This window comes from Varanus komodoensis, unplaced genomic scaffold (assembly GCF_004798865.1).
Source record: "Varanus komodoensis strain SLA01 unplaced genomic scaffold, ASM479886v1 scaffold1, whole genome shotgun sequence".
Classification (NCBI taxonomy): domain Eukaryota; kingdom Metazoa; phylum Chordata; class Lepidosauria; order Squamata; family Varanidae; genus Varanus; species Varanus komodoensis.
In genome coordinates this window covers 83,214,668-83,231,270 of record NW_025335268.1, presented here as the reverse complement: position 1 = coordinate 83,231,270, position 16,603 = coordinate 83,214,668, and the positions used below count along the sequence as shown (strand labels likewise).

The window sequence follows — 16,603 nt, the reverse complement described above, 5'->3', positions numbered from 1 at the left end:
CATAATATGAGGTACCCTTTTCATTATGAATAAAGTGTGCTCTAGACCTCCAGTTAATTATTCTAGTAATTTAAGTGTTTCAAATCAAAGGTGCAGATGCATTTCTAAAATGAAAAAGGTAAACAGTTGCTAGTGGTACCTTTCTCACTGTTTTGTTTTCATTTGTGCTATAAACTTAAAAAGCTGAGCATTAAAAATGCAGTTTTTAAGGAGCAGTTACCACTATGCCACTGTGGCCTTCTTTTCACCCATAGTATCAAGGAGGGAAACCACCCTTATGCAGTAAACATATCCTTGCTTCCTTTGCCACCTGTGGTTTTAAAATAATGTTCCTTTTAACATAATGTATTTGTGAATTCCTAGCCTCAAAGTGAGGGGCCAGTTTTGAAAGGAGCATCAATCTGCATTTATTATTTTCATCCACTGCTTTTACTGTGAAAAAAAGTTGTGTGATGTTGGTTCTTTCTGTAATATCTCTAATTCAGCAAGAATTTTCCCTTGGGACAAAAGAAATTTTGTTTTGATGAAGCATTGTATGAGATAATAGCATGGATTAATCAAACAGCTAGAGACCAAATGCATTTATGCAAATCAGATTTGATCAGGCTATAAAGTTATAATCTTATCACAAGAAGTGGAAACAAAGATTCAAATCTTTAGTCAACTAATTTCCTTATCAGCAGTCTGGTATCTGCATCATAGTACCTATTATAAAGGTTCATAGCTGCTGCCAAGACAGCCCTTTTTGTGTAGGGTACAATCCTACACACACTGACTTAGGAGTAAGTCTCCATGAACTTAATGACACTTATCTCTGAGTAGACATTCATAGGCTTGTGCTGTAAAGTTAGTTACATTCTCTGCAAATCAAAGTTAGGTAGCAGACTCTACAGTTTCAGCACCAAAGTCAGCTAGTAGTGTTGTGAGGTATTGAGAACATGTTCAGACACACACACACACACACACACACACACACACACACACACACTAACTTACGTGCCTATAAGTTGCTGAGTCTAGGTTTGCATGTAATGAGAGGCTACCCTGGGGGAATTTTGCTGTTTTTGTTGAATCAGTTGCTGCCATTGTGAATATTTGAGTATGGCGGGGGGCACCATAGTTTATACTTACATGCAAACTCAAAGAAGTTGGATTGTTGCAATGGTCGACAAGCCACCCAGAATCCCAAAACAGTACAACTAAGCCTCACTGAATTTGAAAACCTGTGGCAGCAAGGGCTTGGTTTGCAAAATTAATCCCTGTAGGCACTATAACCCAACATGGCTAATAAGTCATGGTGGGCTGAGATGATTGTGCAAACCAGGGCAGAGAATGCCTTTTAAAATTTTAAACAGGAACTGAACACAAACCAATTGTTAAGCTCTACTCTGAGTGGGCTCCTAACAAGACTACAGAACCACCAGTCCTTCATCTGATGACCTCAGTGACCAAAGGGGCTGATAAGGAAGAAAGCACCTGGTCCCAAGCTATTTGGGGCTTTATACACCAGCAGTAAAACTCCAAACTTGATCCTGTAACAAATAGGCAGCCTGGATAGTAGAAGTGCTATGTGTTGAAATGAGACCGCTCCCAACAACAGTTTATCTGCTGAAACAACTTCCAGATCATCCTTAAGGGCAGTCTTACATAGAGTGTGTTACTACAATCCAGTCTTGAGATTACTAGTAGTACTAGACTACAATAGGTTCTTTCAGAAGGAGGACAGCCGCATCCAGATGCACTTACCCGTATATCCTGGGCTTGTGAACTACTCACCCACAGGACCTTCACCTTGCCAGGTTTCAACTTCAGTTTACTGGCTCTCATCCAGCAACTTGTTGAGTTTAGGCATTGATCCAATACTTGCACAGCCTCATTTGATTGTGAATCAGATGCCACAGGGAAATAGAATTGTAGGTGTTGTCAGAATACTGACTGTATTTTGTTTCCAGTCCCCCTAATAACTGCTTCCCTCTGTTCATATAGATATTAAGGACAAGATGGTACTTTGTGGAACCCTATAGCTTATTTGCCAAGGGCCCAAACAATAGTGACCCAATGTCACTTTCAAAATCAGCCCTGCTGGTATCCTGGAACCATTGCAGCACTGCACAGGAGTCAATCCCGGAGGATACCATGACTGATGGTATTAAAAGCCAATGAGGGCTCAAAATTAAGATGGGCTGCATACTCACGTCAATAAATTCACCCCTCAGGGTAAATCCTACAATCAGGCTGAAATAGATTCAGTTGTTCAAATGTCACCATCTCAAGTATCTTCCCCCTCAAAAGGGCATTTGCAACTGAACAGTTGTTAAATATCATTGGGTCCAAGTGTGAATTTCTTCATCCCTTTATGCAGTGATGCAGAATTTCACTGCTGGGCTTTTGTCAGTCAGTGGAATTTTCAAGAACCAATAGAATATAGAATTGGACTTGTATTGGAGATGGGTTTAAATGTACATTTATCTATGAAGGTTTAGTCAACTTCTTTCATCCGCACTTCCCCGAGCTTTACCTACCTAACTGGGTGTTTTGGGGATAAAATGGCATAAACCCTATAAAGGACACCCAATACATCTTGGAAACTGGTTATGTTTCAATAACCCCAGTCTTAAGCAGTCTAGGAAATGGTTTTTCTTTATGCAAACTGTTGATCCACTTCCCAAAATCTGTAATGAGTTTGTTACATTCTGTAATTCCATTATACAGGAATACCCATGACTGTATTATTCAGTTAACTGGGAAATTCTTCATATCATTTTTGTTTGCGAAAGCAAATGATATAGCTATGAAGCCTATGTATTTCTCTGCAGCATTTGCTTTTGGGCACCAGTCTAGCAATGCACAATGAAGTTAGTATAAAATGCACACCATTATATAACATATATCCTACTAAGAGCCATTGTGGTGTTGCAGTTAGATTGTTGGACTGGGGACCTGGGAGATTCAGGTTCTACTCTCTACCATGAAGCTTAAGGATTGACTTTGGACCAGCCATTCATTTTCAGTCCAACCTACATCAAAGAGTTCTTCTTATGAGAATAAAATGGAGTTATGTAAACCTCTTAGAGTTCCTCACAAGAAGGAAAAAGGTAGGATATAAACACAATATAATATTTTGTAGTATTATAGTAGATTTAGTAGATCTACTTTATTATAATAGATTTTGTAGGGGTGAGTAAATTTAGGTTTATGGAGAAAGATTCATGTTCATTTTGGATGCTTCAGCCTCCCTCACAGGAAAGATGCTCTACTCCCTTATTCCTAGTAATTCCCCACACCTTTTTCTAACTCCAAAATGTCCTTTTTGATAGGGCCAATGAGCTGTTTACAATCTTTCCAGCCATGAATTCAGGAGAGCTAAGCCAAGAGCTCTTTTCAGGACTTTTCTTTTTGAACCTGATTTCAGATGATAACTTCAAATATTTTGCATAAATGCATTATGATGTTCTTATGCCTGACAAATGTTATCTGTTGGAAGAGGAAATATGCTTTCAGATCTAAAAGAGTAACAGATTTTCATAACAAGAACTTTAGAGTATTAGGCTTGGATACCTTTAAAATATTCTTGGTGAGTCAAGGCAATCCACATTTATCCTCTTCATATTCTAATAAGAGCTCATGCAGGGTTTGCAAAATGTTCAGTCAGTTTAGTCCTTGGAGTTCAGAGGACCTACAATCCTCTTCAGATTTACTTATAAATCCTTTTAGCTGATTATCTTGAGTATCCTCAAGGCACAGCTGCTGTTTGAGCTGGAGTGGAAAGATACTTCTTGTATCAGGTTTTCATAAATGACACCCTTTCTACATGTAGCGTGATATTTTAAATAAACAGCGATACTTCACTTTTTAAAGTCAGAATTGCTGAGTCTTAGATATGCTATTTCTTTTTCATATCAACCTCAAATCAATGTAATCAAATGATTAATAAAAATTACATCTATATAGAACTTCAAATGTTGCTTTATATGTTACATAAAGAACTTTAAATGCACATTATATGGCTGATGTGATGTAATTGTACCCACAGATTTATTTTTCTTCCCTTGATAATCACCCATAGGAAAAGTTAATTTTAAAAGTTTTTGTAGTAATTCCACCCATAGATGCAGGGAGTGAAGCTGAGAGAATGGCTTGCTCAATCTAAAAGTAATTGTGACAGGTGAAATTTGAATGGGAATTTTCCTGATGTGTAGCTCACTCTCTTAGCTTCTTTCCTAAGTGTGCAAAATTCCAGATGTTTTGGCCTACAACTGCCATCATCCTTTACCTTTGGCTGATGGGAATTGAAAACCACAAGTTTCCTCTCCCTGCCCTATCCCATATCAGTTCTCAGTTAAGTTGATGAGGCTGTTTTGGTGGTTCAGGTTGGCTAATCTGTGATCTCTGCTGAAAATAGAGAAAGAACTCTGTTCACTCCAAAGAATCATATTCATTTATTTTCATATTGGTCATGTCTATAAGAAATATAACTAGTCCAACCAAGTTAACTATATTAGTACCAGTATATTTAAATTTAAAACCTAGGGGGAAATATTTGTGACTAGCTGAGAACATTGCTATCATAGAAAAGGGCGAGATATTGTCTGCTTACTCTGTCCCACACTAAACTTTTTATAGAATCTCTATACATACATACCTACATATATACAAATGTCCTTTTCACACAGATAACTGACCTTGAAAGCTCAACACCAGTGGTCACATCTTAAATTCCATTGTGCTAATTCCAGACTTAGGCATGTTTAGATGAGATCTATTAGTCACAATTGACTTGCCCAATTGATTCCAATGGGTCTTCTCTAAGCATGGCTAAGTCTAGATCCAACCCAATCTATCAGATAATTGTTCAGTTCTTTCTAATTTGTGTCCTAAAACCTTTCCAAGGAGTCCACTTTAATCTAAGCAAATAAACGTATGACCGTGTGCCTCTGTAGAAGAAAGAGCTCACTCAGCATATTTTGTTCCAATATGGGACATATGTATGTCCAGAGTGGTATTAGTACAGTTAAACTTGACTACCCAGAATGATCTGTGCCTAAAGGCAAAAGAGGCTTATTTAAATGAAGAGGGAAAGCGGATTTCTCCCAGAGCAGAGAAGAAAAATGAGCTCTACAGAAGACCTCGAATATCCTCATATCCTGATTCAGTACCAGAATGGGTTTTTAATATCAAAGGTAAGGTTAAAAAAAATCTTATAAATATTAAACTGGAAAGTAGTATATGATTTGTAAATGGCTTTGAAATGGCAATGTGTAGAAACCTGACACAGTAGCTAGGAAAACCTTTTAACTGGCTTATAACAATTTTAGTTTGAACTGGAATGGTGGATAGATTGTGCTGGAATGGATATCAACTTTATTAGTTGGACTAACAACAAAATAATTGATCTAAGAAAGACCCATGAATTAGGATCCAGTCTGGATTGATTTGAATCCAGGGTAACTTTAACGTAATCTAGAAATAAAAATTTGTCAAATAAATTGTTTTGCCAGACAAATCTTTTCACATTCTGAAGCCTTTTCAGTGCTTGGGTTAAAAAGATAACATGTTTGAAATTCTTGGATAATAATTCTTAAAATTCCAAATTGCAGCACCAGTGAAGGAAAGACCTTACTTAACTATATATCTCCCACAGAAGTTTCCTACCATCACTTTTTTTTGTATGCAGAAAATTTGTTTCCTTAGCTCAGTATCTTTGTAGGACTTGTTTCTTTACTTCAGTATTTAGGATGTGGAGAAAAAACTCAGCAGAGCAAAACCAATTCTGAATTACCTTTTGATCCAATTATAAACTATCATTCACTGGTGTGAAGAAAGGAACCCCTATTGTGTAAAATTACCACCCCAAAATAAATTTTAAATTATCTCAAAGATGGGTTCCATTACCAAGAGAAATGGAAAGATTTTGTAAATCTGAAGGAAGGTGGGAATTGCCCTTAAAAGTATAATTTTCAATCATGCTGAAATTTATTAATAAATTCAGTCCAGCACTATCTAAAAGGGGAATCATCCCTAAAATATTCATGGTAAAGCAAAATATTAGATCAGGCACATTTAGTGATCTTTTATTAAAATGCTAATGACAGAGATAAATCTGATGCTGGAATTAAAAAGGTGGAAACAGCCTACTGATGTGGTTTTAATATGACACCTTTTAAAATTTGGTATGAGAACCAAAAAGGTGTGAGAGATCTCTAGATCACAAATGGCAACCATGGTATACAATCAAGTCAAGAATGTGGTATACCTGGATTTCTTTTCATTAATGACATGGAAGAAGGGGTGAACAGTCTGCTGATCAAATTCGCAGAACTAAAACTGGAGCAGTGACCGCAACTGAGGAGCAGGTACTCCAGATCCAAAAGGATCTGGACAGACTATGGAAGTGGGCAGGAGACAACAGGATGGTGTTCAATGTGGATAAGTGCAAGGTCTTGCACTTGGGGCATAGGAATAGGTGTCATAAGTACAGGTTAGGGGACAAGTGGCTGGAGAGCAGCACTTGTGAAAGGGACCTCGGGGTACTGGTTGACTGCAGGCTAAACATGAGTCAGCAGTGTGATGCAGTGGTCAAGAGGGCGAACACCACCCTTGGTTGCATAGCCAGAAGTGTGACTTCTAGATTAAAAGGGGTATTACTACCACTCTATATGACTCGGTGTGCCCACAACTGGAGTATTGTGCTCAGTTTTGGGCCCCTCATTACAGAAAGGATATACCCAGGTTAGAGTCAGGGCAGCATAGGGCCACAGGGTTGGTGGCTGGTTTGCAGGGGATGGGGTATGAGGCGAGACTGAGGGAACTGGGTCTCTTCAGCCTGGAGAAGAGGAGACTCAGAGGGGATATGTTGGCGACATACAGGTATGTGAGGGGATGTCACATGGAGATGGGTAGAGACCTGTTCTCCCCTGCAGAGGAAGGCAGGACGCACTCCAACGGAGCAAAGCTCAGGGAGCCAAGGTTCCATTTGGATGCCAGGAAGCACTTCCTGACAGTCAGGACCCCGAGGGTGTGCAATGGGCTTCCACGGGAGGTCGTTGAGGCCCCATCGATGAGGGTGTTCAAAGATAGGCTGGACATGCACATGGTGGGCATGTCATGAGTGGAGCCAGCTGGTGCCGGAGGTCAGACTAGATGGCCCAGGAGACCCCTTCTGACTCACTCTGTTTCTATGTACAACTTGCAGTCTCAAGGTTGCAAGTAGTTGTTGACTTGTTCCCTTGTGGCTTTTGAGATCACTGATTTTACACTGCTGGCAGTGGTGGAAAAATGATCCCGTGATCTCCACATCTGAACTGGGTGGGGAGTGCAAGGCACTGGATGTGGCCTTGTGGGCTGAAAAGCTTCTAGTCTCTTTCTGCCTTCTAGTGGCACCCCTGTTGGCAAACCTGTGTGCTCTTTCTCTCTTTGTGCCTTTCATTATTATTTTTTCTTCTTTCTCTCCTTTCCTTCGCATTTAGGTTTTGTTTGCTGCCTGTGAGCTCGGAGTGTTTGATCTGTTGAGAAACTCGGAAGATGCCTTGTCTTCAAAGGCCATAGCTGAACAGCTTGGCAGCAGCGCCCATGGAATGGAAAGGCTGCTGGATGCTTGTGCAGGTTTAAAGCTCCTGCGGGTTGAGGTGAAAAAGGAAGGAGGTAATCATATCTGAAGGAAACACACCAATCTCTGGCTTCTGCACTATCTGCACCTTGAGACAGATAAGATAACTGTTTGAGAAAGTTGAAGGTGGTTTGAACGTTGCTTGCTGCTTGTATACCCATCCTATTTCCAGCTTTGGCAATGCCCCCCCCCCACCCCCCATGTTGTTTCAGAAATGTGCTAAGTTGTGTGGCTACAGGCAACAGCAGGACAAAAGAAATTGGTGCGTTACACCATGAGAAGCATTTTTTAAAGGTATTTCTATACCATTTGATTAGATGAGCCCTCAGAATGGTTCACAGAATATACTTTTAAAAAATCGATAATAATTAATTTAAACACAACTGGAAAACAACCTTGCCTGCCATAGAACAACAACATAACAATAAAACTTGACAGGCTGTGGTAAAACGATAACAATAACATAATAACCATTCCACCTGTACCAAACAGTTTAAAACCAATAAAATACTACCTCTCTTCAATCACTTTCAGCTCTTTTATTCCTACTACTACTACTACTACTACTAATTTATTTAAATAATAAGCACTCTATAGTAAGCACTCACAGAACAGTGTACAGTTATTTAAAATCACATCAAACATAAGACTGCTTTCAAAAACCACTGTTTGTTTTAACCAGCTCTTCCTTGCACTGCCAAAATCCCCAAGTTTCAAAAGTGCTCTATTGTCAAATGGCAAGTGGGATTTGGGCTGGGGAGTGCAGAAACATACTCAGGTGCCCCTTACCTGAGAGAAACCCATTGTATTCTGCTGCCTCTGGAGAAGATAGTTGAAGTACACTGACCTCCATACATATATTTCTGTGCATCTTAAGGCTCTCATTGGGTTAAGGCAACAGGTATCGGCAGAGAAAATATTCACCTTGGCTGGATGAATTAGAACTAGAAATAAAACATTTGGTCACTTTTGCTTAAAAGATGGAGGAGGAAAGGTTAGTCAGCCACTTATTATTTATTTGCTTACTTACAGGATGTATATATCTAATAGGATTTCCAAGTGGTGGGCAGTAAAAATAAAGATACAGTATTAAAATATTTTAAATCAAAGTATGCTAAGAAAAACGTGGCCAGGAAGGCTTCTTTTAATGAAAAAAAGGCAAGCATTAAAAGTGAAATAACAGCACCTGCTTAACCTGAAGAGGTGGGACGTTCTGCACAGAGAGAGCCAATCCATTGATGGCTCTCATTGGACTGGGGTGCAAATCCCACAAGTCCCTGTGTTACCACCAGGACAGCTTCATTTTCAGACCCGAATAATGCCCATAACAGAACCCTCTGACTATACACGTACATGCACAGAATGGCAATGGACAGTCGGAAGAAACTCACTGCAAAACTGGATTCTGGGGTTTTGCAGTTCCAGAACCCATTACAAGGGTCCTGCTCCCCAGAAGGTTCAGCACCACGTCATCTACTCTGATATGAGATCAGCACCATGCGGATTCCATAAGGGTAGCCTGGGCTGCAGGGACTGAGAGAGACTTCATGGGGAATAAAAAAAGACTTCAAGGGTGTGTGACTGTGGGAAGAGGTTAGGAGGTTGGGATCCATGGACATATTGATCATCACTCCAAATCTCCCCAAAGTGACCCATACAATTGCTTATTTGCACATTTACTGAAGGATGTAAGTCGTTGCTGGAATTTATCAGTGTCTGAAAAGTATCAATTTCTAAAATGAGCAGAAAAAAAGAAAGGAAAAGAAATATGATCTGCACCATTCTTGGGGTTAGTCCTAGCAACATTGGCAGTTATTTTTAAGGAGGCTTCTTAAATATCCCATGATTCCCTAATGTATTGAAAAAGAATTCATGATAAATCAAAGTGAATGCAGTACACCATTTCCCCACTCCAATGATTGCAAATAGTATACTCTCTTCATTTTTCTTGATGCTTTGGTGTAAAGGCAAGCATCTTGCAGTAGGTTCTTCCAAGTGTTAAAATTAACAAGGAGTAAAATGCATTCAGCATGCAGTAAAGTAATCAGAAAAGATAAAACATGTGGTAAACAGACCATGCAATGCTTGAAGCTGGTGTTCCTGAATGGAATTAATGTAGGTCTGTAAGGGGATGCCACCGAAATTGTTCTTGATGTGGGCAAAGGAATTGCGCAGATGCATTTTTCTTGCTAATAATGGATCAGAAATGTTGTTTCTATTGTGTAAAATATTGGTTTTCTTTCTTTGTTTTTTTAGTGTTTTATGGAAACACAGAAGTAGCCAATCTTTATCTCACAAAGTCAAGTCCAAAGTCTCAGTATCATAATTTGATGTACTACTCAAAAACCATCTACCTGTGCTGGCACTACTTGACCGATGCTGTAAGGTGAGGTGGAGGCCACAGGAGCCTATGCTTATCACACAAACCTCCTTGGGATGAAGCATTACATTACCTTAAATCTCTGTCTTCAGGGGGAGTAGGAAAGATAAATTTAAATATATGATTTTCCTGAAAAGGATAATGAAGTGTGCATTGTTTGTCCAGGACTACTGTAAAGTTACAGCCTTATTGCTATTTGTATTTACATAATACTGCACACCAAATGCTGAAACTGAGCTGATGCTGTGACTTCAGAGGACAAGCTCAGTGCAGGTGTGACAAAATCACCTAGGGAACACTTAGTCATAACAACCCTATTTGTGGAAATGTTTCTCTGGGGGATCCTTCCTGAAGGGTAACCAGCACAAAGGCACGGAGATGCAATTTGATCCTGTTGTCTGGGAGGGAAGAAAAAGAAATGCCACAAGGCTGTGTTTTGTAGCTAATGAGAAGCACCTTGTGGTTCTGCTGGCATCAGTGGAGTTGTTATTGTTACATCATCTTGCACAATACCTGTTGGAATGAATGGGAATTGTGCAAGGGTTGTTCCAAATATTTTTGCCTTTGCAAACATGTAAAAATGTAAGATTGCCCATTTTAAGATCATATTTGAAAGAAACAAAGATGAGTGTAGCATCTTGAAGCTGTGGCCCTTGTCTGAGATCCAGCTGAATCTGTAAGGAAGGGGGACACATAAAGCGCCACATAGAGGGGAAGGTAGGGAAGGAGTAGGGAAGGAAATATGATTATAAACCATTTACACACACATGTGAACACACTGAAGAATGTCATTCTCAGAAAAGATGATACAGTAAGAAGGGAAAGCTAAATTGGTATCTTTTTTCCTAAGTTGCAACGCACTGTATTGCAGTCTGCTTCTATTTTATAGAAGAAATGTTCTTGATTTATACTTTATGTGAATGGTTTAAAATGCAATTTATATACTGCTGCCTCTGGAGAAGATAGTTGAAGTAGATTGACCTCCATACATATATTTCTGTGCATCTTAAGGCTCTCAACCCATTTAACAAGAGGAAGCAGGGCAATGCATAGAAAGCACAGATATTTGTTTTGCCAGAATTTCAACATTCCCAACCTCACGGCAAGCCTTGGGCAAGGCAACTTCAATGGGTCACCTCACCAAGTGAACCTATTTCTCTTCTCCATTGTCATTAACTACTTTTCCAGTTACTGAATGAGCAGGCTGCAGTGATGAAGCAAAAGAGTCACTCCAAGGGCTGGATGGGGGGGGGGGGGTGCTCTCAGCAAGTGCTCGACCATGCCTACCCTGATAACTGACCCCAAGAGTTATAAAAGGGATCAGCATCTTTCACTAACACATGCCATTTTCCTGCAGGAATGTCTCTGTGTGTTTTAAACTCAGTTCTTCATTAAAACAGCATTTTGATCTTTACAGTGTAATCCTATGCATGTCTACTCAGAAGTCTTCCCTATTTTGTTCCATGGGGCTTACCCAAATCATTGGCTCACAGCCTAGGGCCCTAGTCAAAGTGAATGGGAAAGTTTCCAAAGTTCTGGAGGGCAGGGTTTGCTAGGAGTTGTGGGACTTCCTTCCACCTAAACATGCAGAGGATTGCAACTTAAATCATCTTGAGCATGACAAAGTGCTGATGAATTAAATTAAGTGTTTAATTTAACACTTCAGTGGCTGTTTTATGATGATGGTAGCAGTGCTGTTAATTTCTTAGCATTAATCATACTTATAAAAGGATTAAAGTCCTTGACTCATCCACCTATGCACAGATAGAGCAGCTGTAGCTGTTTTATTCAAGAGCCTTCATGGGGGGAGGGAGTATAATGGAGCTTTATGACCTCTTTGACAGGACGATGGCATAAAAGATCGGACGAAATCCATTTTACCTCCACTCCTGAACAGCAGACTGGCATATGTAGCTTTGACAGCCAGACTGAAGAGAAGCAAGTCACATGAAACACTTGGAGTTGCACACTTTGCCTTTGGCTCAGTTAAGAATGAATTCAGCAACTGCAAACTTTCCCATGACTGTGTATGGGGGAAAGGCATCTGTTTTCTGAGAGTCAGAACATGCACGTTGATTGTACTATGCACAGGCACCTTCTCCTAGGTCTCCTTGGGAATTGCGGTTCTCAGCAAGTGTGGCAGAGCAGTCTGCAAATTCAAGACCCCCCCCCCCCGCCCCCACCATACCACCATACCAGGACAAGAACAAGAAGGGCTTTAGATCTCGAGGAGGAAGTTCATCCGCATGAAAGATTCACTAGAAAGAAATCACAAGAGTGGTCCCCCAATATAGAATATGTACATATTGGAAATGTAAGGCTGCTTGCTTGGTTACTGTGGTCACGGGAGTTCAGGCCATCAATGAAAGGTCTTGATGGTGAAGGGACTTCTGTGCATTTGACTTTGTATGCCTTCTCTACTGGACGGTTGACTGCACATAGGCAGAATCTTGATTTATGTTCCAAGCCAAGAAAGACCTTGGTGGAACAGAGGGATGGGTTTTTCTCAAGGTCATGTTTTAGCCAAGGTAATTGCGAACTTCATCAGCATTGCTAACTTTCATGTGGTTCTTTAGGAGAGCATATTTTTATGTCCTGTGAATGGAGCAGAGCTCCTGCAACTTAAAACAAATTGTACTTGCCTGCTTTGTCTTCAGCATTAATGTCATTGTTTCCTAGAAAAGTTGCACACTATAGCCAACACAACACAAACATTTTGAGGAATGTTTCCAATGGCACATTCTTTTGGGGAGATAAAAGTACTCCTTGATATAAATGGCATTGAAAGCTAAGTTAGCAGGCATTTAATTTACTATATCTTTTTTTGAAGGGAAGGGGAAAACCAGTATGAAAAAGCATTTGGCATTTCATCAAAAGATGTCTTTGAAGCTCTTTACAGGTAAAATTCCATTCAATATTCAAACATTAAGAAGGGATTACAGCAGTTGACCTTTGATGAAATGTTTTTCCTCCAAATGGTCAGTTTCATAAAACTCAGTACTGATGTCATGTTTTCTCAGCTAAGACTTTGCAAATATTATCATCTGTCCCATGTAATCAGTTAAAATATACCATATTGGATTAGTTATACTGTTTTGTTTCTTAAGAGTAAACAATGTTCAGAAGAATGCAAAACAGCAAGTATCCCATAATTAAGAATAACATTAATGAATACGGCTTTCATACTGCAATCCCATGGTTTCATACAGGTTTAAAAGCACAATGCATATATGAGCTCTCATCTCTGGAAGAAAGACCTCCCAGACAGCCCTAAACTGCACTATAGGTTGCAGTATATCAATTTTAAAAATAAATACAATAAATGAAGGCCATGCTCATCCACCAAAGGAAAGAAATCTGTGCTTGTTTATTTGCAGATCTGCCTCCTCTGTTGAAATGCGTGGGGAGGTCTGTACAATTAAGAGTCTTGTGGGCTCATTAGAGCACAGACAATCTTTCTAATTAGGATGACAGTATTTGTTTTGAGGTGTCATTTGATGTATGTCAAATAATATCAGCTGCTGTGGGTATCTGTTATGCACTTATCACATACGCAATTTGAAATTTCCAGATCAGAGGAAGAAATGATTAAATTTATGTATGGACTGAATGCAGTTTGGAGCATATGTGGTAGAGATGTGATTGCTGCATTTGATCTTTCTCCTTTCACTGTGATTTATGATCTTGGAGGTAAATTCCTTAAGGTGTTTTTTTTTTAACTTATTTCCCTTTTTCATACATGATGATGTTAAAGTAGTTTAAGGAAAGCATATTTTTATGCTTTCCCTAGTTTAAATAGTCTTGCATTTTAGGCACTTGGCTGCTTAAGGCAGGTACTAAAAATATGGCCACCTGATTGCACAAATAAGCTTTCATTTGACTTCAGTCTTTCATCTGTCCCTGCAGCTGAGGTGAAATCCAGTGCTGTGTAATACAGTGCTGCCTGCCAGGCAACTGCCCCAACCCGGGCTTGTCTATTGTGGTTGGAATGGTAATTTAAAGTAGTCAGGTGTCCCACCTTAGAGAGGATAGTCTCTGTTTGAAGTACATTGATTGGTGTATCCAGACCCAAGAGAAGTTGTGCAACTAGACAGTGCTGTGCCAACGTGGGTTTTCTAGGTCTGAACTTATTCTGCTTTCTTGTGAAAAGGAGGAGCTGGAGCCTTGGCCCAGGAATGTGTTTCACTGTATCCAAATTGTACAGTCACAATTTTTGACCTACCTAAAGTAGTACAGACAACAAAGAAGCATTTTGTGTCTCCAGAGGAGCACAGGATCACTTTCCATGAAGGTAAATGAGTGTTTGGCACTTAAACATTGGCCTTATTTGTTTTTAAAATAAAGAAATAATATCTCCATGGTTCATATTACTACTACATCATGTACATTACATCCCTTGCCCCTGCAAAATGCAGCCCTAGAATATAACCCGAGTTTTTTAGCCTGCATTTCCCTTTGAAATGATGCATTTTCTGAATTCTTAAATATTTACTTAAACAATCACTTTTTATTGTTTTATTTATTAACACTTGGAGCTTTTCTACATGATATGGGCCATCTGATGTATTTAATGCTGGTTTCGTCACAGAATTAAGATTCAAGCACTATAAGGAAGAGTATTTCTAGTCTTGCTTTTCTGATATTCAACCACTAGGGGCACTGTGGTACAGCAGAATAGCACGCGCGCATGAGAAACACATTCTTTTTCACTTTAACAAACTGATACTGCATCTTTCCTGTTCTAAAAGCACTTGCTGGCAGTACTCTTTGGATACATAAGCAAAACTGGAGGATTGTTTATCATGCCCTAAACAACTATTTAGAAGGGAATAGTGAGTGCATGGTATATGCCTCATGTAGAAAAGATCTCTGACTGGAAAATGCATTGTGGGTCTTGATAAGCATTAAGTTCTGGATCTGAACAAGGAATGCCCAGCTAGAGCTTTGCTCTTTTCTGACATGGGAACGTTTGCTCCTAGAATCCTTGCTACATAAGGGAAGATATTGTGCATTTAAAACCCACAGTAGAGATTGCTTATACAAAATGATCAGGCCAACAGTTATATTTGCATGAATCTTTATTCTTAAGTTCTCAACCTGTGTAATCAATAACAAAATAAGGGAAGATGCTTGGTTAAATGGAAATCAATGTGCATTCCCCATCACTTTTTCTTTTTTAATCTATTTATATAGGGGATTTTTTTAAAGATCCCATTCCAGAAGCCAACCTGTATATCTTAGCAAGGGTACTTCATGACTGGGCAGATGAGAAATGTGTACAACTCCTCATAAAGGTGCAGAAAGCCTGCAAAACTGGTATGTATGAGAGCTTGGCCAAACATTCCATCTATCACATCAAAAGTAAAATGCCTTTATTTCTGTGGCATAGTTTTACATATGTTGTACTTAATGTTAGTATTACAACAGAAATACAAAAATAAAACATCAGCAAGTGGTTCCCAATGTGTATTGAAGGAACCTTTTATGGTTTTGATGGGATACAGTAAAGAATTTGTCCAAGGCAGTTTTTGTAGGAAACATTTAAGTATTACATATATTCCTTGATACATTATTTCCTTGAAACATGTTGGGAACCGTCCTTCTGTTATAATCAATCCTTTCAGTAGGCGATATTAAAAAATATAACACCCTGTCCCCAATCAACCATTGGACTTCACTGCCAAAACAGACATTTCTTTCCCTCATGACAAATTGTTTAAATCCAAGAAGCACTTCAAAATGATTGTGATATTCTGTTCTGGTTTACAGGAATTTTATAGAAAAACAAAGGTCGCTCACAGACCCAAATCCTTGCTGTTATATTTCCTGCAGTTCCATATCACTTCTGTTCCTCTATAAACACTGGCACCACCTGGTTAATTTGATCAGCTGATGCTGCAGAGCCCCATAAAGAAAAAATGCACTTTGTACTAAACTTCTGGATTCATGAATTTTGTTTTCCAAACAGGTGGTGCTGTTTTACTAGTTGAGACCCTTCTGAATGAAGACAAAAGTGGGCCATTGGAAAGCCAACTCTGTTCCCTTAACATGCTTGTTCAGACTGAAGGGAAAGAACGGACCTCAACAGAGTACAGCAAACTCCTCATAGCAGCTGGTTTCAAGGCCATTGAAATCAAGAAAACTGGAAAGCTGTATGATGCCGTTTTAGGAAGAAAATAACATGGTCTCTGCCACTTTATTGTAATATGTGCAGATAAAGCAAGAAAAATAATAGGGTTGGTTCAAGTGAAAAAAATGGACCCAACTTGTAATTTAGAGTAGCAATTATGAGTAGCAGTATCATAATGATCCAGTGTTACAGTACCAAATTGTTCAATTACAGAGTCTTATTGTCTTTTCCATCTAGATCCCTTCCCATCACAGCCTTGCTTTCCAATCAGCATAGTACATAAGTCAATAGTCATAGCTATTGACTTGGGCCCCTCTAATGTCATGGAAATGTAATCAGATATGGGGAAGGTGAACTGTTAGTCAAGGTGCACCAACTAACAGTTCCGCTGGAATGGGGGAACTAGAAGGATCACAGAGGCCTTGTGTGAGAAAGAGTTCTTGAGAAAGAACTGAAGACACAGCCAAGGGAAGTGGCTGATGGGTTA

The 16,603-nt window shown here is 39.4% G+C and overlaps 1 protein-coding gene across 1 annotated transcript; it reads left to right on the top strand.

The window, feature by feature from the left end:
- Window positions 1-5,108: 5,108 nt before the first annotated feature.
- Window positions 5,109-16,191, top strand: ASMT (acetylserotonin O-methyltransferase). The gene is made up of 7 exons (XM_044449719.1): window positions 5,109-5,180; window positions 7,467-7,641; window positions 9,863-9,992; window positions 12,817-12,885; window positions 13,558-13,676; window positions 15,180-15,302; window positions 15,955-16,191. Exons 1-7 carry the CDS (start codon window positions 5,109-5,111, stop codon window positions 16,164-16,166), a joined length of 900 nt encoding a protein of 299 aa, XP_044305654.1. The 3' UTR covers window positions 16,167-16,191.
- Window positions 16,192-16,603: the final 412 nt, after the last annotated feature.